Genomic DNA, 27,195 nt, shown 5'->3' on the forward strand with positions numbered 1-27,195 from the left:
ATATATATATATATATATATATATATATATATATATATATATATATATATAAAAACATGCTTATAGAATGTGTGAATTATATCCAAAATCTTGATTAAAACATTTTTCTTCAAAATGGTAACTACATAGAAAAATGAATTCACAAAATTATTCACTTTATTAAAGAATGAGCATCTTCAGAGGAATTTTCTTTTATGATGAAGTGAAATATGATGCAAATGCTATTACTTCTGGTAGGGTAGCAAACAAGCTGGACGCTTTAATGTATTCAAGTTATTTGGATATCACAAAAGTGTTGTTGTATCCTACTGTGCCATCATTTCATATAAAGCCAGAGAAAAGGAGGAGTAATTTTAGTGTCAAATCTGTTAAGGTTTCCATCACATCCTCCATAAATGAAGCGAGAGCTTTTGTTCTGCTCTTGATTATAGAACCATTTGATTACGTAGTTCCTGGAGGGCCCTGTGTCTTTTTTCAGATAGACTTTTCTGGAAGGGGAGACAGGGAGAAAAGAGGGGGGTCTTAGCAGGAATGATTTACAGTTAAGTTATATAACAATGATACTGCTGATATTGCAGTGTTTATGGATACAGATGATGCATGCCATGAAAACATTCAATTTCTGTAACAACAGTTGCTGTTACCATCACACACACACAAAAAAGTGTAAGCATGCACCGTCCACACTATCAAAGTACCATCTTTTGACAGATTCTCCACACATGGTGCCACTGTCCATATGCAGTAAACACTGGGCTAGGAGCAAAACAGTACAGAAACATGCATGGTTCATGCAGGACACAGGAATCACACTACAACTGCTCACATTTGCACTACTCATGTTCATACACAAATCTCATATAGTCTCTTTATAATGATTTAAACTGTAAGCCTAGGTCTGTTGTGATATAAACTCCAACACTTGAGGTGCAGTAAAATTACTGTTGTCATAATAGATGTTTTTTTAAGACATGCTCAATTCCACAATAAAAATGAATGTGCTGTACCATGTCCTGGAGTCAGCAGGCCCAAATTTTCATACTCCATCTGTGTCCCTGTCTGTTCAGCATATTCTGTCTCTTCTTCCATCTCCTCATATTCTTCCCCTGAATTCTCAGGGTAAAATATTCTTGGGGGAGGGATCCTGAGGAAAAAGTACTTCTTTTATTAATGTTGTCAGTATACGTGCTCCTGATTTGTAAAACAGAAGTTATTTATTTTAATCAATCAATTATATAATAAGAAGTACTAATGCAAGCATTATAATATAACTTAAATAAGAAATAATGGGTACAACTAAATCCTTGGATAAAACTTAATGTGCCTGACTTCACAATGTGACTGCCTTTCGAAAAATGTGCATATGGTAAGTGTATAATGTTTTAATTGATATTTATTCAACATAACTCAGGGCCACCATTGTCAATATTGCCAGTATTGCCATGGCTACTACTACTTATTTAACGCCTGCAGTACTACTTTACATAGCTGGCAAAGATTCAGTTTAGTCAGTGAATAAAGGCACTTTATTTGAGCATTAACCCTCCTGGCAGTTTTATTGAACCTAGGTAAAGCCAGTTCTGATTTAATCTCAGTAATCTAGATGCAAATCATAACTTCAAGATGTGCAACTGGAGCAAATCTTTCCATACTGTCAAATGGTCCAAGGTTTTGTGATTGAAAAACCTAATTTTTGCTTTATATTTGAAAACCACAGATGAGACCAATGGATATGAGTTTTTACACATCACCATAATATTTTAACACTGTTACTAGGATCTGTGCTTCTATCAAAATTTTGACAACTTACGGTCTTCCAGTTTCCCAGTAACATTACAAACCGTGTTCCCTTTCAAAGAGACCATCGCCGTTGCGTTTAGCAAAACACTATGAGAGCGCCCTTGCGCGTGACCAGTATCTGAAGTTTGTGTAAAATCATGCCTCTGTTTATAGGCCTGCCATGATCAGGTGACGTGGCAATTACGCGGGTCGCGTGATATAAATATGGCACCTGTGAGCCACACCGTCAGCCTTATTATCTTTAGAGAAAGACTGCATGCCGGTTGTTTGTGTAAAGAAACAAAAGGACGCTTCATTTTCTCTCTATCTTTTCTCAAAATCTCAGCTCTTTTCCATCCCTTTAAAAAAAAAAAAAAAAGAGAGAGAAGGGGAAAAAAAAGTTATGGGCGAGAGAGAAAAATGAGTGAGAGGATTCAGGAAGTGTGTTACGGCTTGCTCCCATTTCATCACGAGGAATAGTGCACACTTTCTGGGTGTAGCATGCGATGGCCTCTCGAGGCTGCGCATTGTAGCGTCTACATTAGGACGCGACTCGCGCTTTTCTCGGAAACGAGTTGGGTTTCAGAGCCTCGCGGATCTGGGCCGACCGCTGCCGAGGCAGGTAGCTGTCTCAGGTTCGGGGGATCTCTTATGGATCCGGAAGAAAAGCCGGAGACGAGCGCTGCTCTATCTCTTGCTCTGTCTTCCGGGTCCGGCTCTCCGCTGGATTTTGAGGCTCGCTTCGCGGCGACTCCTTCCGCTATGGAAAGTCAAAAGGGGAAAAAAGGAGGGGGAACCCCCCCCCCCCCCCCCCCCCCCCATATGATAATAATTCCTCTCTGACACCAGTGTCAGGTAAGAAAAAAATACAGCCATGTGTAAACTGTACCCTATGATTTGTAATCTGTGCCCTCATATTTGTAAACCGCGTGCACCGTGTTAAAGTTGGGTTTATATTGGACATTCGCTGTTCATTCGAGCTTCTCTCTTCTTTTTCTCAAGAAATAAACACACAAAAAAGACATAATGTGTATTGTCTTAATAATGTGTATTGATTGGACATAAAACCAATACAACGGAATATATTTTTTAATTTTCTCCCATTAAAACTTGTGGCTGCCATTTTGGCCAGCCACGCCCCTATTGATGGAGCCTCTGTGGGGCAACATCCTCTAACTTTGAGGTTTATGCATGGTGTCAGGTGGCTGAGGCCCATCTACAGGCTGTGCATACCTTCCTGGGACCTTCTGTGGTCCTGGAAGGTCTGTCGGGTGCCCCACTTGAGCCCTTAGAGTGGTTCTACTGTCTCAAGCCAGAGGGCTGATTTATCACCCTCGGCCAGAACTATGGAAACTGTGGGTCTGGCCCCTGAGGGGCACCAGCTCATAGATTCTGGTCTCACAACTGAGGTTGTAGAGACCATGTTAAATGCTAGAGCGCTATCCACAAGGAAATTGTATGCACTCAAGCGGTGGCTTTTTGTCTTGTGGTCTGAGGAACGTCACCTAGACCCAGTGAACTGCGCAATAGCTACAGTCCTGGAGTTCTTACAAGGACGTTTCTCAGCGTGGTGGGCTCCTTCTACAATCAGGGTTTACGTGGCCACCGTTTCAGCCAGCCACGAACCTGTTGATGGAGCCTCTGTGGGGCAACATCCTCTAACTTCGAGGTTTATGCATGGTGTCAGGCAGCTGAGGCCCATCTGCAGGCTGCGCATACCTTCCTGGGACCTTTCTGTGGTCCTGGAAGGTCTGTCAGGGACCCCATTTGAGCCCTTAGAGTCAGCCTCTGAGAAGCTTCTGACTCTAAAGGTAGTTCTTCTGCTGGCCCTGACATCTCTCAAGCGAGTAGGAGTTCTACAAGCTCTCTCTGTTGCCCCTTCCTGCCTTGACTTTGCCCCTGGATTAGCCAAGGCCTTCCTGTATCCTATGCCGGATCATATTCCCAAAGTGCCTACATCGGCTGCCCACCCTGCTGCAGGGTGGTCTACGCCACACACATTCATTCGTTATTACAGTCTGGATATTCATTCCACCCTCGGCTCGAGTGTCTTGCAGTGACCCTCGGGCTTGGGTCTTTTTGAACAGGCCATACCCTCGGTATGATGGAGTGGGTATTCTAATTCCCATAGTGTTATGCTAAACGCAACATCGAAGTTCCCTTTGAAAGGGAACGTCTGGGTTACGCATGTAACCCTGGTCCCTGAGAAGGGAATGAGATGTTGCGTAGCTTTGTCATATCAGGGCAGGTCTGTGAATTGTGTCTTCGCTTCAGATAATAGAGACTGACGGTGTGGTTCACAGGTGCCATATTTATATCATGCGACGTGCTTAATTGCCACGTCACCTGATCATGGCAGGCCTACAAATAGAGGCATGATTTTACACAAGCTTCAGATACCGGTCACGCGCTCAAGGGCACTCCCATAGTGTTATGCTAAACACAACGTCTCGTTCCCTTCTCAGGGAACAGGGTTACATGCGTAACCCAGGCGCTTTTTGTCTCTTAAATTCAAGAGTAAGAAAAAAATAGAGGCTGGTGAAGAAACAACTGTATATAGCTGCAGTGTTGTGAAACTTGCTGACTTTTAGAAAGCACTGACACTAGACACTTCACCAAAACTTCACCAAATGTGTTGTTATTTAACAACAAATTTTTAATGTTTGAATAAGCTGACATTATATGGTGTGTCCATTATACAAATCCCTCTAAATGAGCTGTTAGGAACGATAAAGCATTAATTATAAGCACATTATATAACCATGTAATCATATTTAAACACATTAATCTTACAGTAATAAATATGCACATCTATGCATATTTTAAATTAAAATACATTTTTAAAATAAAGAATTCAAATGTAATGTGATGTGGTATAATTAATATTAATCAACACACAATTTCTGATTTAAAAAAGGCAAATTATTTGACTATAATTCATGTGACATCATAGCGCACACCCCATACTACTTAAATTCCAGCACCTGCAATGTAAAACAGCTTCCTGCATTCCTACACAGAGTGTTCCATCATGACAAAGTGAAAACATTTTTAGAAATCAAAATGTGAAATATCTCATTTAGCACCCTAGTTTCATTCGTACCCTTATGTCACACCAAATTCAGCTTAGGTGCATCTTGTTTGTTTTGATTATCTTGAGATGTCTCTAGAACTTGACTATATTAAGGATAGGCACAAGTACACGATTACTCGAGTAACTCAGAAGAGACATCAGTGATCGAGCATTGAAACGATGATTGTGCAGTTTTTTTTCTCCATTTTACACTTTTGCTTTTACACATTTCTGTCAGCCACACAAACAGCAGTGCACGCATACTACTACAAACTGGTCTTCACATTATGACAATATCCACCTTTTTCCTGAGAAACCAATGAGCACCATGATGGATTCTAACTTCCTTTGTACTGATTCTGTCCCGGTCTCTATAGGAACCCTTATTAAAACTGGCTAAAGAGAGTCACTGAATTACTTAAACAGAAACTTTTTTGTTAATAAGAATAAACATGAGCTTAGGGTCAACCTGTGCTGTCATTGGCTGCCACAAAAACAGCAATAAACTTTAGAAATTCCTGGAAAATACTTGTTTTGAGCACCAGCAAACCCAAAAAGAATGTCTGTCTTCTGACAGTGAGGCACTGTCAAAAGACCATCATTGCGACACTGTAAAGTGTCAGCACTATGGAGCCATATGCTTTTCTTTTGTTTAGCCATTTCACAAGTTTAACATCACATTATCAGCTAATTTGAATGTAAACACCGGTGACCGGAAATGTAAAACAGGCTTCCGGTGTGAGCCAGGCGAGACTTCTGCATTCAGGAAAAAGGTAGATATGATGCTTGTATTTTTATTAATCTGTTTTTTGTGCTTTTTTGTAACAAGCAACATTATAACAGCCTGTATTATTAAACAAGTGAGACACTGAAACAGCTAGATGCATTGCAGAAGCAAAAGACATCTTGTTACCTACAGTATATGAACACAGACAACAACGTACTTCTCCCGAGTACTCGAAGAGTACTTGCTAGAGTAATTACTTCAAGTACTCGAGTAGACAAAATGATCAAAATGCCCATCCTTAGTCTATACAAGGTCCACAATTCATGCTGAAACAAAAACCATGCCATTAAGACCAAGGAATTTCCCATAGACCACCATGGTCAAATTATGTTGAGACATAGATCCAGGCAAGGGTCTAAAACCATTTCTAAAGCTTTGAATGTTCACAGGAGCACAGTGGTCTCCATCATTGTGATTCCTCCTACAGTTGACCCAGCAAACTCAGCAATTGGGCTAGAAGGGGCCTTAGTCAGAGGGGTGATCAGTAACCCAATGGCCACCCTAACAGTGCATCAGAAGTGCTCCGCAAAGTTGGAAGAACCTGCTGGAAGCATAAACATCTCAGAAATACTCCAGCAACCAGGACTTTATGATAGTGTATTTGGACGGAAGCCATTTAGAGTAAAAGGCATATGGCAGGCACTTAAAGGAAAAAGCATGAGGAAAAAGATTCTCTGGTCTGATAAGGGAAATACTGAACTCTTTGGGCTAATCTCCATGCACTATGTCTGGCAAAAAACAGGTACTGCTCATCAAATGGCTAATCAAATCAATTTTGATTAACCATGGTGGTGGAATCGTCATCCTTTGGGATGCTTCTCAGCATCAGGGATGGGGAGACTGGTCAGAATTCATGGATGAATGCAACAAAGTGCACACAACCTCAGACTAGGCAGACAAGGGTCACCTTTCAGCAAGACAATGACCAAAATCACACAGCCAAGACAAGGGATAAGTCTCTGAATATACTTGAGTAGCCCAGCCAAAGCCCAGACTTGAAAGCGATAGACCATTTGTAGAGAGTCCTGAAGATGCCAGCTCACAGATACTCCACATACTATCTGACTGAGCTTGAGAGGATCTGCCAGGAACAATGGAACAATAAGAGAAACTGCCCAAAGCCAGGTGTGCAATGCTTGTAGGTACAAGGTACAAAGAACTGAATAAAGGATCTGCATATTGTGATTGAAAAGTGTTGTGTAATTATGGTGTCCCTGAGAATATTAGGAAGCTCATATACCTTCACCATGATTGCTACTTGAATATACATATATACAGTACTGTGCAAAAATCTTAGGTACCCTGTGACTACTGTGAAAATTTTGCTTTCCAAATATTTCGGTTACAACAAAAAAAATGTATGCTACAGAAAAATGTTTGTCTGTTAACAAAGCAACATATTATGTAACATATCCGTCTCCACCTCTAAATTGTGACAGAAAGCAAGACCCTAATATGAATGCAGCAGACTCTTTTAGAATTCAAGAGGCCCTGTATGAAAGGGAAAAGCAGAGGTGGGAGAAGGAGGGGAAATTCTTCCTCATTCAAGCCAACCGGGAGTGGCTCGACATGATGTACTCCATCATGGGTTATGTCAAGGAGAAGCCTTCCAACCAGGCTGGAACCATCTTCCTCCCTGCCCCACTGTGGATCTCATCTGCTGTGTCGACGGAGAACGTTCTTCAGCCTTCCTGCTCATCTGAGGATGCTTCTCAGCATCCCTATTCAGCTAAGGACGCTGCTCAGTCTCCCTTTTTAGCTGAGGACGTTGCTCTGATACCCGGTGCGGCCAAGAGCTCCGCTTTTCTTCCCTGCTTCACCTCTGATGTCACCATGCGAGGCTCTGCTTCAGACATCGCTCCGCCTTCCTACTCCACTGAGGACGTCGCTCCGCTGTCCTGCTTGGTTGAGGACGTCGCTCCGCCATCCTGCTTGGTTGAGGACGTCGCTCTGCCTTCCTGTTTGGTTGAGGACGTTGCTCCACCTTCCTGCTCGGCTGAGGACGTCGCTCTGCCTTCCTGTTCGGCTGCGGACGTGGCTCTGCCTTCCTGCTTGGCTGAGGACGTTGCTCTGCCATCCTGCTCAGCTGAGGACGTTGCTCTGCCTCCATGCTCTGGTTGACATCACAACCATCAATGTTATGCTTGCACCTGAGTTTGCTGACACGGCCAACCAAGTTCTGCCATCCTGTTCTGCTGAGGATGTCGCTATGCCTTCCTGTTCCACTGAGGACGTCACTCTGCCTTCCTGTCCTGCTGAGGATGTCACTCTGCCTTCTCGCCCTGCTGAAGCTGATGACCCAGCTTCCAATGCTTGGGTGCTGTCTAGTGACCCCGGTGAGCCTTCCTCAACCTCATGCCTGCCCCTCGGCTCCTTGAGGAGCCTGCTATCTGTTGGACAATACCTGCCTCGGGACCTGAGGGTCTGTGAAGACATTTTGCCCAGAGGGCCAAGACTGCTGGGGGAGGGAGTGTTTTCTGGCGCTCCAGGAGTAGCGCCTTTGGGAGGGGAGGGGGGATTCTGTCATCGATATCCCGGAGGCTCTGGACTACTGTACTTTTGATTTGCTTTAATTGTCTCACTTTTCCGTTGTTTCTTTTCTGGTCCTTGTGTCATGTTTATTCCTCGCCTTAGTGTTTTTGACACGTGTTTATAGCTTCTTTTGTATTTGTTTTGATTATTATTAAACCTATATCTGCACGTGCATCCATGTCCACCTCTAAATCATGACAGAGAGAGAGTTGCTGATGAAGGCATGACTGTTTATCATGGCAATAACAAGAAACAGGAAATAACATAGGTGTGTGTCAGATGTTCCGCAACATCAAATCTAACTATAAACTGATGCATGATGTAAAATTCATTAATAAATTAAACATTGTAATCATTTGCAGATCACTGTGTTGTAAGTGGAATAACACACTCCGGAGCGTGTGCTTATATGGAAGTGATGCACTTTGGGTGATAACAGCACTCCTCTTCACTCGTGCTGTCACATCTCCCTGCTGACACTGGCAGTATAAAGGTGTGGCAAAATTAACTATTTTGTACCTTCTTAAAAAGAAAGAATGCAGTTGTGAGCTCAGAAACACCTCAAAGCCTGGAAGACCACCAAAATCAATTGTTGAAAGAATTCCGTTCCTGGTGGAAAAAAAGACCTTCACAATTGTTAGCAGGTGTATCTGTGTCAACAATCAACAGATGTTTTCACAAATACAGAGGGTTTACCACAAGATGTAACACTTAGTAAGCTTCTAAAACAGTAAGCCCAAATTAGAGTTTGTCAAAAACATCTTTATAAAAAAGCCTGTATAATACTTTAACATCATCCTATAGATGAGACAAAGATCAACTTTAACCAGAATGATGGGAAGAGAAGAGTATGAAGAAAGGAAGGAACTGCTCATGATCCAAAGCATACAGCCTCATCTTATGGCATGGGCATGTATGAAATCCATTGAAACTGGTTCCCATGTATTAATTGATGATGTGACTGCTGACAAAAACAGTAGGAGGAATTTTGAAGTGTATAGGGCTATATTTCAAATGCTTAAAACCCACTGGTTGGCTCTTCACAGTGAGACAGACAGTGATCCAAAGCATTCCTCAAAAGCAACCAAAGACTTTTTTTAAGGAGTAGAAAGAAGTAGAATGTCCTGCAATGGCCAAGTTTCCTGGCTAGTCATCTGACTTGAATACAATTGAACATGCATTTCACTTACTGAAGGCAACTGCTTAACAGCTGCAGTAAAGGTCTGGCAGAACATCAAAAAACACAGAAAATATTTTTTTGTAATTTTTGTATAGTTTTGTAATAGTACCTTTCAGTGGGTGGCCTCTTAGTAACCTCAGAGACATCAAGGACATGACCTTGCTGAAGACTCTCACATTGTTTTCTTAGCATCGGAGCAGGGTAGGTGTTCATATCCCCTGTATTCATAAAATCAAAACAAACCCAACTCAACCATACACTCATGCAATATCTGAGAGCATGAAACAAAAGGAGGGTAAGAAAGCACTTTGATTTTAATTAGGGCTGTCAAAAATAATGCGTTAACCCATACAGTTAATTTTAAAATCATATCATGCTATTATTTTTAATTGCATTAATGCACAGTCTTTGTTACAGTATATTCTACTAAGGTAGACACAGCCACTAGGACAACGCACTTTTAAAATCACATTTTATAATCATAGGCAATATTTCCTGTACTCAGGTTGTTAAGCATGTGGTTATGATTTTGTGGTTTCCGTACTGCAGACATTTAAAATTGAGAAAATTGATTGAGAATAAATCAAATATTTTAGACAGTTCTTTTCATTGTACCGTAATGTAAATGTGACAAAGGTTTACTTCTTCTTTTTTTTTTTTTTTTTTTGGGGACAGGGACTAAGAATACCAAATTCTGTGAAAACCAGTCATTTAATATTATTGGTATTAATTAAAAGCTGTTCTCTCTACACCTAGCCATAAAACATAAACAAATGCTCAGCTGGCCCTTTTTATTATTAATATTTTTATTAATAATGTTGTATCTTATATAGAATCTTTTTATTGGAATAGTACTGAATCGAAATCATTTGCGCTACTGTTTATGAGGCATCTATTTGTAGTCAGAAATCTTCTGTTTTGCAGGCTTTATCCTGATTGATTTTTGTGGGTGTTTTTTTCTCTACATATTGAAATCTGTGATTAGAATTAATCAATACTCTTGGAGTTAAACACTTAGAGCTTATGGTTTTTCATGAAATCTCAATGTGATGAAATAAGTGATTAATCATAGAAATTGTGCAGATATTAAGAAAATGAATCAATTGACAGCCCTTGTTTTAATACCAGTATATTTTTGTGAATAACAAATTTCACTTACGGCTCAGAATGTGTAGGAAAGTCCTTATGAAGCGCCGAGTGTACTCCGGTTCTCCTTGCTTTACATTGCCCAAGTGAACTATGTGCTGCTCTGTGGGAAAGGTGGCAAGCTCCTCCACCTGAGTGCTGTTAAAACGATCCCCGACTATAAGAGTGAAAAGCACCACACCCTGACACTTTGCTTTCATGGAGATAAAGTCCAGTTTTGCTCTATCAGAATATTCGGTCTCTCCTCCAACTATAAGCAGCACCATCTTGTATTTTCGAGGCTTGGAAACAGTGAGAAGACCATGCATGATTACGAATTCCATGGCATGACCCAGTCTGGAGTATCCACCAGTCTGCTGTAGATTTTCGAAGATGCTCTGCTTCATCAGGTTGCGGTCTTGGAACTGCTGGAAAGTGAAGATCTGCTTGACTGGAGCCTGGGCCTCTCTGTATGATGAACTCTGCTGGTAAAGCGCCACCCGTGCCTGTCTGTCAGCTTTGCTGGGCTGACGACTCACTACAAGCTGGTCCAACACAGTGCCCAACACCTGCTTCACTCCCTCATACTGATCTGCCTGGATGCTGCGGGAACCATCCACCAGCAACGCCAGGTCCACATTTACCTGCTTTGGAATGGACACCTCACCGGGGCTGGGACAATCTCTAGCTGGATTGCAAGGATCTGAGAAAGCAGCAGATAAAATAAAAGCCTGTTATTAATCCTCTCCATATGGTCTTTATTCATGACTAAATCTGCTTTTTATGTTTTAATACAACCCCAATTCTGAAAAAGTTGGGACAGTATGGAAAATACAAAAAAAAAACAAACAAAAAGAGTAATTTGAAAATTCAATTCACCTCGTACTATATTGAAAACACATTATTAACACGTTATTTGATGTTTTACTTTGTGAATTTAATTTATTTTTGAAAATATAAACTCATTTCAAATCTGATGACTGCAACACACTCCAAAAAGGTTGGGACAGTTGACTGTTTACACCAGTTGGTTAAGTTTAGCATGTGGAATTTCCCCCCATTCATGCATTATGCATTTCGTCAGCTGCGCAACTGTACAGGGCCATCGTTGCTTTATTTTGTGCTTCATAATGACAGACCCTGGCTTTTGGACCTGACGCTGATAACAACTTGGATGGTCCTTTTCCTCTTTGGCCCGGAGAACACAGAGGCTGTTTGTCCAAAAAATATTTGTTTTTGAACAACTATCGAACCATAAAACATGATTCCATTGTGCTACTGTCCATCTCAGATGAGACCGAGCCCAGAGAAGTCAGCGGTGCTTCTGGACAGTGTTGATGTATGGCTTCTGCTTTGCATGGTAAAGCCTTTACTGGCATCTGTGGATGCAGCGGAGAATGGTGTTGACTGAAAAAGGTTTACCAAAGTATTCCCGAGCCCATGTCAGGATATCCATTACAGACTCATGACAGTTTTTAAGATAGTGACGTCTGAGGGATCGGAGATCACACGCATTCAGAAGTGGTTTTCGGCCTTGCCCTTTATGCACCGAGATTTCCTTGAATCTTTTAATTATATTGTGCACTGTAGAAGGTAAAATGCCCAAAATCCTATCGGTTTGTCTTTGGGTAATGTTGTTCTCAAAGTGTTGGATTATTCGCTTAGATTGGTGAGCCTCGACCCATCCTTGCTCTTGAAGGACTAGGCCTTTTTTGGAGGCTCCTTACATACTATTATTAGACGATTGCCTCACCTGCTTCAAATCATCTTCTTATTTCAACTTGTCACATCGCTATTAGTCCTAAATTGCCCCTATCCCAACTTTTTTGGAACGTGATGCATGCATGAATTTAAAATTAACGTTTATCTTCAAAAAACTATGCAGTTGATTAGGTAAAACATCAAATACCTTGTCTTTATACGTTTTTTGTTTAAATACGAGTCAAAGTAGATTTACAAATCACTCCTCTTTGTTTTTATTAGCATTTTCCATAGTGTCCCAACTTTTTCGTAATTGGGGTTGTAGATCACAAGAAAATGTTTTATTCAGATCAACATTAACTTATTTTACATATTACCAAAGCAAATCACACATCGCTGGATCTTTTCAAGTGCTGCACTCTGGGTATCTGGTTTGCCCAGCACAGACAGAATAAAGCTTCCTGTCTCATCAGCCTTTATTACAACACAGAACAGAAGGAAAGTTGATAAAAGGTGCATCACAGCAATCAACCTGATCATCATCAGGCTTCATCTGCCTCAGACATCACTTCAGACTGTTAACATTTTATATTACCTCAAAAGCACGCTGAACATTAGGAGTATCCCTAAAACCAATAACACCAAGGTTTATATCCAGAGCCTTGTATTCTAGAACAGCCGTGGTTATGGATGTCACATCCTGGGACTGTCCACCAGAGAGGAAGATCGCCACCTTCCTGATCAGAACACCCTGACGAATACGTTTGAAGACATTTCTGCCCACAAAGCGCATGGCTGCACCAATGTTGCGTCTGTTGGATGTACGTTCCAGAGGGATGTTCTTCACAGCTTCCACCAAGTCCTTCTTATGACGATGGTCAGAAAAACGGATGAGGTACTTGGTGTTAGAACTGTAAGAGACCACAGCCACTCGTGTCCCTGTGGGACAGTTGCTTTCAGTGATATCGATGCTGTCCAGCAGAGAAAGAAGAGTCGAGCGCATTCCACCAAATAATGCAGGAGTCACATCATCAGACATGTCCAAACCAATCACCAGTTCAGTGGGGTAGACAGGGCAAGCTGCTTTATCTAGAGGTACAGACATGCCAAAAAAGAGAGATATGTTCATGTTTACTGATGTCCTTTTAAACAATTAATCCTTTTCATACTTACAAACGTTTATAAATTTTGTGTTGCATAGCAATGAAAGTAAGATACCTACCTTTACAGCAGACTGTGGGAGTAAACAAAGGTAAATTACAGTTTAAAATATATGAAGTATAAACTTCAAATTTAATGTAGCTATTAATTACATATGGGAATACAGTTAAGTACAGTATTACTTTACCACAGTTGTCTCGAACGTAGTTGATCAGTTGACAAGTCTAAAAGAATACAAGGCAATAGTTATAAATGGCAGAAAGAAACTGATCATAACTGGGAAAAAAAAAAAAAGACTTACAGACATTGCTCTGCTTCCTGGTGGTCCTTTATGGCCCTTGTAGGAAAAGCACCAGGAATATTGATCAAATTAATTGTATTTTTTTTTTCAAATCACACAAATAATACTTATTAATTACTAAAGCTTGCAAACCCTGTGTCCAGCTGGTCCGTCGTCACCAGGATTACCCTCTGCTCCCTGCCTGCCTGAATTTCCCTGTAATACATCAGGTCAACTTTGAGCAAACTAACCAGTCAGAGAAAGGAACTATTATGAGTTATGGATAATTAATAATGGCAACCATTCGTACCCCTCTTCCTCTTATACCATTAAGGCCATTAGTACCATTTCGCCCAGGTTCTCCAGGTTCACCCTGAACATAAAAAAGAGACTTATCTTGTCAAACTCTCATAGCTACTTAGAAATGTTTCCACTAAAATACAGTACCTGTGATTGCATTTATGTATTAGTTGTCTCAGAATTGGTACTAGAGTGATTGATGTAATTTCAGTAACTCTTAATAGCTAGATAAAATATGACACCAAATATAAGCAAACTCATCTCTACAAAAAGAAAATCTGCAAAGAAACTGTACCTGAAATCCAGGATATCCTGGAAAACCAGGATCCCCCTTGGAGTAGGCAGAATCAGTTTAGATTAGTGTTTTGTTCGAAATTCAATATGTACCTGGCAATATTTTAAAGCAAGAAAAAACTGTATTGAGTAACCTTCGGTCCTTTAGGTCCTGGTAACCCAAATCCATCTGGACCATCATTTCCCTGTTGTAGAGATCCAACAGAGATTTGAGGAATATAAATCAGAACGCAAACTGTTTGCCATAGAAAGAGTGCAATAATGTCATGTCCTGATAAAACTAGCCTAATTAGAACTAAATTTGCAAAAAAAGAGATATATGAGGACTAATAAACTGAAATTAAAGTACTGTACTTTCTGTGAAATTCTGTAAGAAATCTACATATGATCAAATAAAAAATGCTCAAGCTGTCTTAAATCAAAAATATTGTAATCAGATGATAAAATCATGAGGGTTTAACACATACCGGAGGGCCTCTGGTGCCCTGTGGCCCAACTGCTCCTTTATTTCCAGGTTCCCCTGGCTGACCCTGCACAAGTACATGAATTGACCAAATGCTATATATAAACTGTACATGAGTATCCTTGTGATACTGAATTCAAGGTCATGTAAAAAATACCTTTAGTCCTCTGGGTCCTACACTTCCTTTTGATCCACTGTTTCCTTGTGTGCCAGGTGGTCCCTGGTGGAAAGTAATTATTATATAAGTAGCATTATTAAGAACAAATAGCCTTGTGGGAAAAAAAAGTGTTTATTGTACTTGACTGAATTTTGAAGCATACCTGAGGTCCTGGAAAACCAGCTATCCCTTTCAGTCCGGGAGCACCAGAAGGTCCCACTGGTCCCTGGACAAGAAAATAAAGATAATTCCTTTAATCAGCCAAAAACCCTAAACTGACATTAAGGTTAAAAGGTTTAACCTAAAAAAAAAAAGAAGATGTAACCTGCTAAATGAAACCACAGCTTTTAGGTTTAAATGCAAGTGTACTTATGAGGGCTAGTGATCCTGTAAACCTTCAACCTGCTACAATTCAGACATTTCACTTGCCTCTAGATTTTCTACTATCCCCCCTGAACAGTTATTACCTGTCTTAGAGTGGAACCTTCTTGAATTTGCGTGCCAGAATCATCAGCTGATAATGAATAAAGTTAATAGCAGTGGAGAGCACTGTCCTAGGGAATTAAGAGTACACCTTCTCAGAAATTTTAAGTTAAACTCATGGAATGAACAAAGCTGTCATATTTGACATAATCTCATAATGCTTTTCTAATATATATATTTTTCCTTTTATTGGTATGTGGACCACTTAAAAATCTTTCAACTACAATAGTGACTTAGGGTATATTTTTCTTGGGGTTTGACGCCAAAATAAAACATTGCATCTCATTCCCACAATTCCCATTTTTGGTCCAACATAACTATTAGTAACGTACTGACATGTCACAGCAAACCAGTGACTACCTTTCCCATCCGGCACTGCGGCCTACAAACATGGCCGCCATGGACTGCAATTCCCAGAACACTCATTCATTCTAATCATGCATACCCGCATCCAATCTCACACAAAATCACACCACAGTTTAAAAGGACTTTTGAGGCTTTCACTCTTTGCAAAGTATTGAGTGTTATCACCATACCAAGCCTTTGTACCCTGTTCCTCATTTTGATTCATGTTCTTTGATCTTGTTTCTGGTTTCTCGTTCTCGATTCTTGCCTTGCCTCGTTTATGATTCGTTTTGCTGATGCCTGGCCCATTGCCTGTTTTTGACCATGTTATTGTCTCATGATTTGGATTTGTCTGCCTGTCTCTCTTTATTAAAAGCTCTTATCTGCACTTGCATCCATCTTAACCTTCATTACGTTAATTAGGTGACACGTAGAACTTAGGTTAGTGAACTTGGTGCAACATTTTGTGATGGAACAAATCTAATACATTCCAAATTATTTGAAACACAGTTCCAAAAGCTATTCAATACAACTGTAGCTTATTTTATTTAACTGTGTTTAAATATTGTGTAAAGTATTTAGGAAAAGTAAAACAAAATTCAACACAGGAAAATTACAGTAACCAAAAGACAGTTAAATAAGGCACCAGTGGTCCTGAAGCTCCAGATGTTCCTCGTAGTCCTCTTTGTCCTGGAGGTCCACTGGCACCCTGAAAGTAAAACAAAAGAAGCTCCTCTGGTGTCATTGCCGTACTGGAACACTGTTGTTAGATTTAACAAATCAGTCATCCCTGACTGTTTGCTCCTAATTTGTACTGTTCTGAAATTTTCCTAAATCAATCTGGTGAACATTCAGTTAAAAAGGAAAATGGTGCAGTGGACAACCAATGATAAAAGAACTTTCTTTTTTTGCTGCAAAGACAAGGTGTCATTTAAAAACCATTTCCAAATGTAAGACATACCGGTTGACCCGCTATGCCTCTTCTTCCTTTCTGACCCTGTAAAAGGGTTAAAACAAATTCTTAAGCATTAGAAAAACCTCAGTTTGTTATTTTTTTTTTTTATTAAAAATTGAGAGCACCTACAGGATTACCAGCATCTCCAGGCCTGCCTGGATTGCCATCTGTACCTGTGTCACCCTGTGATTTAAGCAGAGAGAGTTATTGTGTTATGATAGGAATCATAATGGCTACTGTGTTTGAAGGGACCATTTTCTTTAAAAAAGTGGGGAAAAAAATATGTACATCTGTTCATTTATTTATTTATTTTTTAAATTTATTATTTTTTTTACAATTATCCAATCAGTTTATCATGTGGCACCAGCATAATGCATAAAATCATGCAGATGTAGATAGTGACTTTGATCATTGCATAGTTGTTATTGTCACACAGGATGCTTTGAATATTTCGAAATTGATGTCTTGGGATTTTCACTCAGTCTCTAGAGTTTACACAGAATGCTAAAAAAAAATCCAATAAGTGGAAATTCTGTGCCCGAAAACACCTTGTTGATGAGTGTTAAGGCATGGTGGTATGGTCAATCAAATAACCACTCTTTACAACCACAGTGAGCTGAAAAGCATCTTAGAATACTCAACATACTGAAACTTGAGGCAAATGGGCTACAATAGCAGAACACTACATCTGGCCTCACTCCAGCCAAGAAGTGTGTAAACCATTGCAGACATCTAGGATGTATTCCCTGTGTTCCTGAAAGAGGCTCCACGTCCACTGTGACACTGACCTAACCTGAACAGTCGGCATACCTGTAGGCCAGGGTATCCAGGCTCACCCTTAGGACCACGGAAGTTGTTGTCAATTCCTGTCTCACCCTTGTTAGAAGAACAGAAGACAATATTAGACCTCTTGTGCTATAACTAAGCATTCAGTATATTCTGTGTAAAGATTAATGACCCAGGGATGAGTAGTAGTATTCACAGAAGCAGATGTTATAATTAAATGTATAATTGGACTATGGAATCGGACACAATTGGAAAGCTGCATCAAATTTGCAGGTAACTAACTTACTGATTTAAACACCCACATCAAAACAACAAAAAAGAGAAAGCTTACTGGATCTCCTCTCAGTCCTTTTTGTCCTTGGACTCCTGGTATTCCTCTAACACCCTTCTTGCCCTGTAATGTTTATTTTTAATAAAAACAATAATACATTATTATATTAGCAGATGAAATTCAGTGATGGTGGACAAAATTGTCAAATGTGCATGGAGTACATTAGAATGAACACAAATACAGAGTGAGTAGAATGAAGGTCATTACTGGGCTGCCTGGACCCCCTTGCTGTCCTGGGGCTCCTGCTAATCCAACTACTCCCTAAAGAAAATGGAGATGTCAATTTAGCACATTTTCAAACAAATCTGACAAAAATCATCTAGATATTTACAAATTATATCTAATGGCTTTTCAAAATAAATGATTTATAGATTGTGTACATTCACTTTGGTTGAAAGCACACATTTGCTGACAGCAAAACATTACCTGTGCTCCATTTACTCCATCCAAACCACATTCTCCATGTTCTCCCTATTAGATACAGATACATATATCTTGTTGAACACCAATAATATATAAATACACTATATAGCCAAAGGCCCGTGGACACCGGATCCATATGTACTTTTTGAACATCCCATTCCAGATTTAGTTCCTTCTTTGCTGTAACCTCCACTCTTCTGGGAAGGCTTTTTACTAGGTTTTGGAGCATGGCTGTGGTGATTTGCCCATTCAACCACAAGAGCATTAGTGAGGTCAAGGACTGATGTCGGTCAAGGAGGCCTGGGAGCACAGTCAGCATTCAAATTAATCCCAAAGGTGTTCAGTGTGGTTGAGGTCAGGGCTTTGTGCGGGCCACTCGAGTTCTTCTACACCAACCTCTTCATGGACCTTTTTCATGAACCTCGCTTTGTGTACAGGGGGATTGTTGTACTGGAACATGTTTGGACCCCTTAGTTCCAGGGAAAGAAAACTGTAAAGTCATCCTACTGTATATAATTGAGTGATTCCAAATGTGTGGCAACAGTTTGGAGAAAGCCCACATATGGGTGTGATGGTCAGGTGTCTACAAACCTTTGGCCATATAGTTTATATAGATTCAATAGAGATACATATATTAAACAAAAACTTTCTTTTTCAGAACAATATACATTTACATATTTGGTAGATGCTCTTAACCAAATTGAGATAGAGCAGTTATGGTTAAGATGGTCTTGCTTGACAACCCAACAGTGGCAGCTTGAAGGTGCTGAGATTTGAATTCACAATCTTCTGAACAATATTCCAGCACTCTAATCATTGACCAAACACAGTCCATTAACAAAAACATCAGTTTACCGATTTTATACAGGAATAATCATTACAATCTCCTTGTCAATCTCAAACTTTAATCCTTTTTACTGGGTAAAAGAGGGTAAAGAATATCCTCTTTTACCCAGTCAAAAGGATTAAAGTTTGACAGTAGCACTGTTACCATCAGTTTTGGCCTGATTTTAATGGTTTGTTGTGTAAATATAAATATTAATTATTGCAGTTGATATGTTTTCAGCAGCAGTTTTTATGTTGACAAATCTATTATTGTCCACAAGTTGGTAATAACAGTAAACCATAGTTACATGTGAAATAATTCAGTACTTACTATATCACCCCTGTAGCCTATGTTACCCTGTGAAAGATTATAAAACAAAGTTGTTGTTTTTTTTTTTTTTTAGGTAAAAATCAAACATGATCATGTTTCTGAGTTGAAGAAGAAGCATGCACTAATGAGAACTACTGCTACCTTTAGACCTCTTTTCCCATGGCAGCCTTGATGTCCCTGGGTTCCATTTAGACCCGGTGGCCCTCTCTCCCCCTGCAATGTCACAGTGAATTCACAAAGAATTAAAGAACTGTTTAAGGGAAGATTTTAATGGTGTTGTTTTTACATCTGATATTTTGTGGTTTATAAAAAGAAAGAAGGGGAACAGATGCTTTCAGATATTTATTTACTGTAGTTACATGACCACACAGTGCTAAAGTGGGTGTGTGCTGTGCATTTGAAACTGAAAATGAGATACATGTAAGATATATTGATTATAGTCTCACAGGTTGTCCTTCTTCTCCAGGAAATCCAAGATATCCTTCCTGTCCAAGAGAGCCCTGTTAAGTAGTAACAGACATCCAATTTAATGAAAGGTTCCTGTGTTTTCACTCAGTGTGCATTTTGCCTTGTATCAAACAGTATATGATCACTGTAACATATGATCACAACACTCTGTAATTTATCATCACTTCAAATACCCCAAAAGCTCTAACACCATGAACACTGGCGAAAAGTTATTATATTACTAAATTGCTAAGATATAACTAAAAAATCCTTTGTACTGGATTAATCTTTTAACTCACATTTCTAGATATCTGGTCCCCCTTACTGATATACTTGAGAGATGATTCCTCTAAACCAGTGGTTTTCAACTAGGGGGGCATGCCCCCCTCGGGTGGGGGGTTGGGGGTGCGTGGAGAGATCGGAAGGGTGGGCACAAATTTTTTAAAGAAAACAACAGACAGGGCATCATTTGGGTGCTCTGTGTATTTTATTGCTTTTCAAATAGAATGTGCATAAATGAAAAACCCAGCGTTCTCTCTCCCTCTGCATTTTCTTTTTGCTGGGGAGAGGCGGAGCTAAGCCTGCCTTTTATCTAGCTGTCAGTGCAGACCAGTGTTGCCAACTTAACGAGTTTTCAGACCCCTTTACCGACTATATAAATATGCCACATGATAGGGAAGGGTGTGTGTGTGTGTGTGGGGGGGGGGGTTATTAAGTTGCAAATGGTTGAGAACCTCTGCTCTAAACAATCACCTCAGAAATAATTCTGTACCATGCTCCTATAAGGCTGTGTTACATATAACTTTGTTCTATACTACCTTTATGTGTTTACAAATAAACTAATTTTAAAATACATAAAAAGTATATGATCATCTATGATATGATGTGATACCTTTGTCCCCGGAGGTCCTTGAGGTCCTCGCACCCCTTCATGACCAGTGCATTTACACATTACATTACAGCACTCTCGTGAGACCACAGCAACCTAGAAAGAATTATAAAGGAAAAGACCTGTGGATATATACACAGTTTTACACAACTTAATGCTCTACACAATCTACATCTGCTGAAACCAGAAATCCAACATTATGTACTTTGATTTTTCTATTCTCCCAGCAAAGAAGGTTTGAGTTACCTCAGATATGAATCGAGCTGCTTTGTATAATAATAGTCATAATAATAAATATTCCTTACCATGTATTATGATCCAATTATACAAACTCTTCTATTCATTTGTATGTGTTAGTGGCAAGAACTTTAAAAATATATTTTCACCAAATTGATTCCAAAGGTCAGGCTTTGTTTTTCCAGCTGATATTGTCACACAGAAGCCTAATCTTACCCTAATTTGATCCTATAATTGTAAATTTGTAGCACTCAGCCTACTGGTGAATTCCCTCAGCATTTTTCATTTGAGAGATTTGACTCACAATCTGCTTCTGCATGGCACTGGCTACATTTTGCATGCCAATCATGAGAGGCTCTCTGTAGTCAAATCCTCGTCCAAACTGCAGCTTCTGTAGGTCTGTGATGCTTTTGACTCCTTCTAGAGCTACTGGCATCAGCGCATGGATTCCTGTCATACAAATATAATAAGTAAAAACACACTATTGTCCTGCAGACTCACATGCACACAAAGGTGCAATAAATGTTACTGATAAAAAAGAAAAATAGAGTTTAAACTGCATCTTCTTTACATGATTAGCACAGACACACTGTTATATTGCTTATTGAATGCAGGGCACAGGCGGAAAATCAAACCCTCAACTCCAGAGGTGCAAGGCAAACATGCTCACTAATCCACACTAATCCACCATGCCCTAAACAACACATATATAATAAAAAAAGATGTAAACAATAACAATATGTGTAAAGATGTCGTCCCCCTACCACTTCTTCTTAGGTTCTTTGAGGCAACCATGAGGTCATCAACAGATGCATCCAGGCCATCAGTGAAAATGATCACTACCTGAGCATGTCAGCCGGTGCAGTTTAAATATCTGATCACTAATCAGGTTCAGAGTGTATTTCAAAATGAAATTATCACTAATGATACAATTCTAAAGAATATCATTCACCTGTCACATAGTTGTAAAATGATACAGTCTACACTATGAAAGTCTATTAGTGCATATGAACCCAGTCCTCTGCAATGATGATAAATTTCTTACCTTCACACCAGATCTATAGCCTTCAAACTTATCCTGAAAAGAGCGCAAAAGCTGGGTATTGAAGGTGACACCCTGAGTCATCTGCAATGCCATCACCTTCTTTATTATGTCTTCATTGTATTGCTCAAAACCTGTGTCATACAGTATCTTGCCATCACTAGCAACCAAACGGAAACCAATGTTGCTTTGCAGAACAGGCTGCTGGGGTAGACAGCACAAGTTGTGCACAGTGGAGATGTATCTGATAATCTCAGGCAGGTAGGCCTGCAGCTTCTTTTGGCTACTAAAGAGTGACTGTGGGCTTGAACTACCATGGGATATATCAAAACCAACTCCAATATTCACCATGCAACCTGTAAGAAAAAGCAAGTACTATGTTAATTAGTGAAACATATTAATTAGAGTTTGTACGTGATTTAAATATTTCAACCTCATTACCACAGGAAAGCTTAATACATGTTATGTTAATGCTATTCAAATGACCTGCATCTTGCATATTAATTTAATATTCTGAAATTCTGTGTTCTCAGTACTCACTTGTTATGTCATTTCGGCTGGAATCGCAAATGCCATTTATCAACATCTGTGTTGTATGATTCAGAGTGCGATGGTCAAAGCTGTCCAGTACAAAAACCCTACTACGTGAACCAGTAATGCTAGTGAGCTGAGTTTCAGTTTTCACAGTTGTTCCAATTGCAAACATCTGAATGCCCATGGCTCTTAACCCATCTGCTGCGTCAGTGAACTCATCAGATGATGCCCCAACAGTGATCAGAAGCAGGTTTTGTGAAATTCTTTCTTCAATGCGGCTCCCTTTATCAGTTTTAAAGAACTCTTGTACTCCATTTAGTGCAGCTCCAATGTTTCTCTTAGATACCATTGGGGACATATTCTTAATGGCCCCCTTCATATCCTTTTCATCGTAATATTCATTTAAGTAAAATTCCTTTTTGTATGTTGTACTAAATTGGGCTACACCAACTCTAAAGAGGTCTTGTTTGATACGAAGATTGTCTACAAGGCCCAGTGTAATATTTTGCATGGTGTTCCATAGAGCTCCTTGGGTTTTTTCAGAACCATCAATCAAAATGACCAAATCAGCTGCCACTTTCTGGCACTCTGAAAAATATTCAGGTCAGACTAAGATCAACGGTCCATACAGTGTCATGAAAAAGTTTTTGGCCCTTGGGGATTTCTTACATTCTTGCATATTTGTCATACTTAATTACCTAAATTACCAAAAAATTTTTGGATAATGTACAATGGACTGATGAGTTAAAAGTGGAACTTTTTGGAAGACACATGTCCCGTTAAATCTGGTGTAAAGATAACGTAACATTCAACAATAAGAACATCCTATGAACATCATATTGTGTGATGGTGATGGGATGCTTTGCTGCTTCAGAGCCTGGGCATCTTGCTATAATTAACAGAACCATGAATTCTGCTCTTTGCCAGAAAATCCTGAAGTAGTATGTCCATGCATCAGTCCATAATCTGCAGCTCACGTGCAATTGGATTATGTAGCAAGACGATGATCAAGCACAAGAACAAGTCCACCCCTGAATTACTGACCTTAAACTCTCTGTGGTTATTAAAAATCCCAGCACACTTATCGTAAAAGAGTAAGGATATACTTCATGAAATTTTTCATCGATAAGGTTGAAAATATTAGACGTGAAATACAGGCCATTAAATTAAAACCGGACAGTACTGTAACAAACCCATTACATGACAATGTAGCAATATCAGATCAATGTTTAGAGTATTTTGCTTCACTTAGAGAGACCGAACTAGCTACATTAATCTCTTCAGCCAATTCATCAACTTGCATACTAGATCCCGTACCTACATGTTTGTTTAAACAGATTTGTCCAGGAGTAATTGAACCACTTCTAAATATAATCAATTCTTCCCTAAGCACTGGCTATGTACCTAAATCACTTAAATTAGCAGTTATTAAACCCTTGATTAAAAAACCTGATCTTGACCCGTCTCAATTGTCCAACTATAGACCAATATCAAATCTCCCCTTCATCTCTAAGATTTTAGAAAAGGTTGTAGCAAAGCAGTTATGCTCGTACTTAGATAGGAATAACATTCATGAAATGTATCAGTCAGGGTTTAGACCTCATCATAGCACAGAGACAGCATTAGTTAAAGTAGTAAATGACCTTCTACTGACCTACGATCAGGGTTGTGTCTCTCTGCTTGTGTTACTCGACCTTAGTGCAGCTTTTGATACTATAGATCACACTATTCTCCTTGATAGATTAGAAAATGTTGTTGGTATTAAGGGAACAGTCCTCTCCTGGCTCAGGTCTTATCTGACCGATCGTTATCAGTTCGTAGATGTAAATGGTGAATTCTCCATGCGTACTGAGGTTACTTTTGGAGTTCCACAGGGTTCTGTTTTAGGCCCACTGCTCTTTACTTTATATATGCTACCCCTAGGTCAAATTATTCGTAAACATGGAATTAGCTTCCACTGTTATGCTGATGATACACAGTTGTATGTTTCAGCGAAGCCAGAGGACAGACAGAAGCTTAGTAAAGCTGAGGATTGTGTAAAGGACATTAGACATTGGATGTTAACTAACTTCCTTCTACTTAATTCTGATAAAACAGAAATACTTTTATTAGGCCCACGTGTAGCTAGAAGTAATCTTTCTGATCACATGGTTACTCTGGATGGTCTTTCTGTTTCATCATGTGCAGCAGTTAAAGACCTTGGAGTGATTATTGACTCCAGCCTATCATTTGATGCTCATGTAGATAATATTACTAGGATAGCCTTCTTTCATCTCAGAAATATTTCTAAAATAAGAAACATATTGTCACTACATGATGCGGAAATACTAGTTCATGCATTCGTCACCTCTAGATTAGATTACTGTAATGCCTTACTGTCTGGATGTTCCAGTAGGAATATAAATAAACTCCAGTTAGTCCAGAATGCAGCTGCTAGAGTCCTAACTAGAACTAGAAGGTACGACCATATCACACCGATATTATCAATACTGCATTGGCTCCCAGTAAAATCTCGCATTAACTATAAAATACTTTTATTAACCTATAAAGCACTAAATGGTCTCGCGCCACAATATCTAAGCGACCTTTTGGTTTTATATAATCCGCCACGCCTACTTAGATCAAAAGATGCAGGCTATTTGACGGTACCTCGAATAGTGAAGGCTACAGCAGGGGGAAGAGCTTTCTCTTATAGAGCCCCACAGTTATGGAACAGTCTTCCTATTAGTGTTCGGGACTCAGACACAGTCTCAGTGTTTAAGTCTAGGCTTAAAACGTATTTGTTTACTCAAGCCTACCCTGACTAGATTCTGTTCTACTACTTCGCAGTCATAATAATCTTTTTTCTCCCTCTCTCCTTTCGCCGAGCCCCACATGAATTTATGGAGATACTAGAGATCCAGATCCTTTCTGCCTCTGGATGGAGCTCAAATCTTCTCTAATTCCAGACTGCTGGGACTACGGCTGCTCCTAAGGCCATACAGACTTCATATAAATCCATAATGAACTTTTTCACACTATCTGTTGTTACCCAGATGAGGATGGGTTCCCTTCTGAGTCGGGTTCCTCTCAAGGTTTCTTCCTCTTAAAACATCTTAGGGAGTTTTTCCTTGCCACCGTCGCCACTCAGTGGCTTGCTCAGTTGGGATAAATTTGCACCTTTAATATCTGTATACCATGTTGATATTTCTGTAAAGCTGCTTTGAGACAATGTCTATTGTAAAAAGCGCTATACAAATAAAATAAATAATAAAATAAAATAATATACCCCGGTGTCTTGGTGAAATTCCCCCATTGGCCCTTATCTATCATAGCTCCCTAATAATCCACATTTCTGAATTGGCTACATCACTCTCTCCTCTCCACTAATAGCTGGTGTGTGGTGGGCTTTCTGGCACACTATGGCTGCCATTGCATCATCCAGGGAAATGCTACACACTAGTGGTGGTTGAAGAGATCCCCCCGTACTATGTAAAGTGCTTTGATTGTTTAGAAAAGCACTATATAAATGTAATTGTAACTAATTAAACAGGCAGTTCATGCTCAAAAGACTCTCAATGCGGTAGAAGTAAAACAAGTCTTCAAAGAAGAGTGGCCAAAATTCCTTTATTTTTATGTGAAATACTGATCTGAACATTTGGTTGCTGTTCCTAGTGATAAAGGTGGCATAACTGATTATAAAGTTTAGAGGGGCAATTAATTTTTCCCGTGGGTGAGAAAGCTGTTGCATTCACAAAAGGAAACAGTTTTTAAAAAACTGTTTTGTGTTTCCTCATGTTCTCCTCATCTTATATAATAGTATATTTTATATCAGGATCCCAAATCATTTAGCATGACAAATGTGCAAAAATAGAGGAAATCAGGATGGGGCAAATACTATTTGCAATAGGATGAATGCTTTTATTGCTGATATGCAAATATTATATACTTACCTGGTTTTGTTTCCTTGCAGATCTCACGAGAAATGTTCTGCCAAAGGTCTTCCAAAGCTTGGAAGTTGTTAACATGGAAAACCTTGTTCTTGTCTTTGGTAATTTTCTCTAATTCATCTATACTTGCATCTGCGACCCCAATACCATAAATTCTAACTCCATAATCGTGAAGCTTATTTGCAGCTCCCTCTAAATAATGTGCGTCTGTAGCCTCACCATCAGTAATGACAAACATGAGCTGTGGGACACCATTTGCACTTCTCCCACCTCTGGCTTCATCAAAGTAATCCAGTGAATATTTTAGTGCCTTGGCTGTGTAGGTATCTCCAGTGGGATATATCAGAGCACTGATAGCTTCCTGCACCTCTTCTTTGCTGTAGTATTGGTTAAGGGGGAAATGGACCTTAACATCAGTAGAATAGATAATGGTGCAAACACGGACATTGTCTTGTCCAACCTGTGTAGTGCTCACTACTGAGTTCATGAAGGACTTCATAATCTTAAAGTTGTCAGGTAGAATGCTGGTGGAACCATCCACTAAGAAGACAACATCTGCCACCTGTGATTTCTGGCATTCTAAAGAAGGGAAGAATCATGACAAATTAGGACAATTTATAACTAGAACATAAAAAATATTTTCCCAAATATTTAAAAATGGAAATGCTAAAAGAAATTTCCAGTTTAACAGGTATAGCACAATCTCCATCTAAATTCTGGCTCTGACAGTTCCTCATCTTAGCTCAAGTTCATAATTTGTCTTAACTAAAGATGTACATATTTATTATTTTTGTTTGTGGTATATT

General features: G+C 39.5%; 1 protein-coding gene across 2 annotated transcripts in view; it reads right to left on the reverse strand.

The window, feature by feature from the left end:
- Nucleotides 1-138: 138 nt before the first annotated feature.
- Nucleotides 139-27,195, reverse strand: part of LOC128613512 (collagen alpha-6(VI) chain-like) — a 41,925-nt gene continuing 14,868 nt past the window's right edge. The window contains exons 9-40 of one of the 2 annotated variants that reach the window (XM_053634354.1): nt 26,393-26,968; nt 22,467-23,048; nt 21,930-22,282; nt 21,649-21,727; nt 21,189-21,334; nt 20,651-20,743; nt 19,758-19,811; nt 19,453-19,524; nt 19,312-19,338; nt 18,159-18,203; nt 17,940-17,993; nt 17,733-17,795; nt 17,426-17,491; nt 16,745-16,798; nt 16,622-16,657; nt 16,307-16,369; nt 14,996-15,058; nt 14,833-14,895; nt 14,680-14,742; nt 14,347-14,397; nt 14,214-14,249; nt 13,929-13,991; nt 13,772-13,834; nt 13,640-13,675; nt 13,526-13,562; nt 13,400-13,411; nt 12,773-13,266; nt 12,555-12,651; nt 10,511-11,179; nt 9,461-9,569; nt 1,008-1,144; nt 139-488 (exon numbers count right to left, since the gene is read on the reverse strand). In XM_053634354.1, the coding sequence (XP_053490329.1) occupies nt 475-488; nt 1,008-1,144; nt 9,461-9,569; nt 10,511-11,179; nt 12,555-12,651; nt 12,773-13,266; nt 13,400-13,411; nt 13,526-13,562; nt 13,640-13,675; nt 13,772-13,834; nt 13,929-13,991; nt 14,214-14,249; nt 14,347-14,397; nt 14,680-14,742; nt 14,833-14,895; nt 14,996-15,058; nt 16,307-16,369; nt 16,622-16,657; nt 16,745-16,798; nt 17,426-17,491; nt 17,733-17,795; nt 17,940-17,993; nt 18,159-18,203; nt 19,312-19,338; nt 19,453-19,524; nt 19,758-19,811; nt 20,651-20,743; nt 21,189-21,334; nt 21,649-21,727; nt 21,930-22,282; nt 22,467-23,048; nt 26,393-26,968 (4,370 nt within the window). In that variant the 3' untranslated portion in view covers nt 139-474. The remainder of the gene's footprint in view (nt 489-1,007; nt 1,145-9,460; nt 9,570-10,510; nt 11,180-12,554; nt 12,652-12,772; nt 13,267-13,399; nt 13,412-13,525; nt 13,563-13,639; nt 13,676-13,771; nt 13,835-13,928; nt 13,992-14,213; nt 14,250-14,346; nt 14,398-14,679; nt 14,743-14,832; nt 14,896-14,995; nt 15,059-16,306; nt 16,370-16,621; nt 16,658-16,744; nt 16,799-17,425; nt 17,492-17,732; nt 17,796-17,939; nt 17,994-18,158; nt 18,204-19,311; nt 19,339-19,452; nt 19,525-19,757; nt 19,812-20,650; nt 20,744-21,188; nt 21,335-21,648; nt 21,728-21,929; nt 22,283-22,466; nt 23,049-26,392; nt 26,969-27,195) is intronic. The other variant, XM_053634364.1, reaches the window with a different exon arrangement.

Source organism: Ictalurus furcatus, chromosome 1 (assembly GCF_023375685.1).
Source record: "Ictalurus furcatus strain D&B chromosome 1, Billie_1.0, whole genome shotgun sequence".
In the NCBI taxonomy this organism is placed as follows: domain Eukaryota; kingdom Metazoa; phylum Chordata; class Actinopteri; order Siluriformes; family Ictaluridae; genus Ictalurus; species Ictalurus furcatus.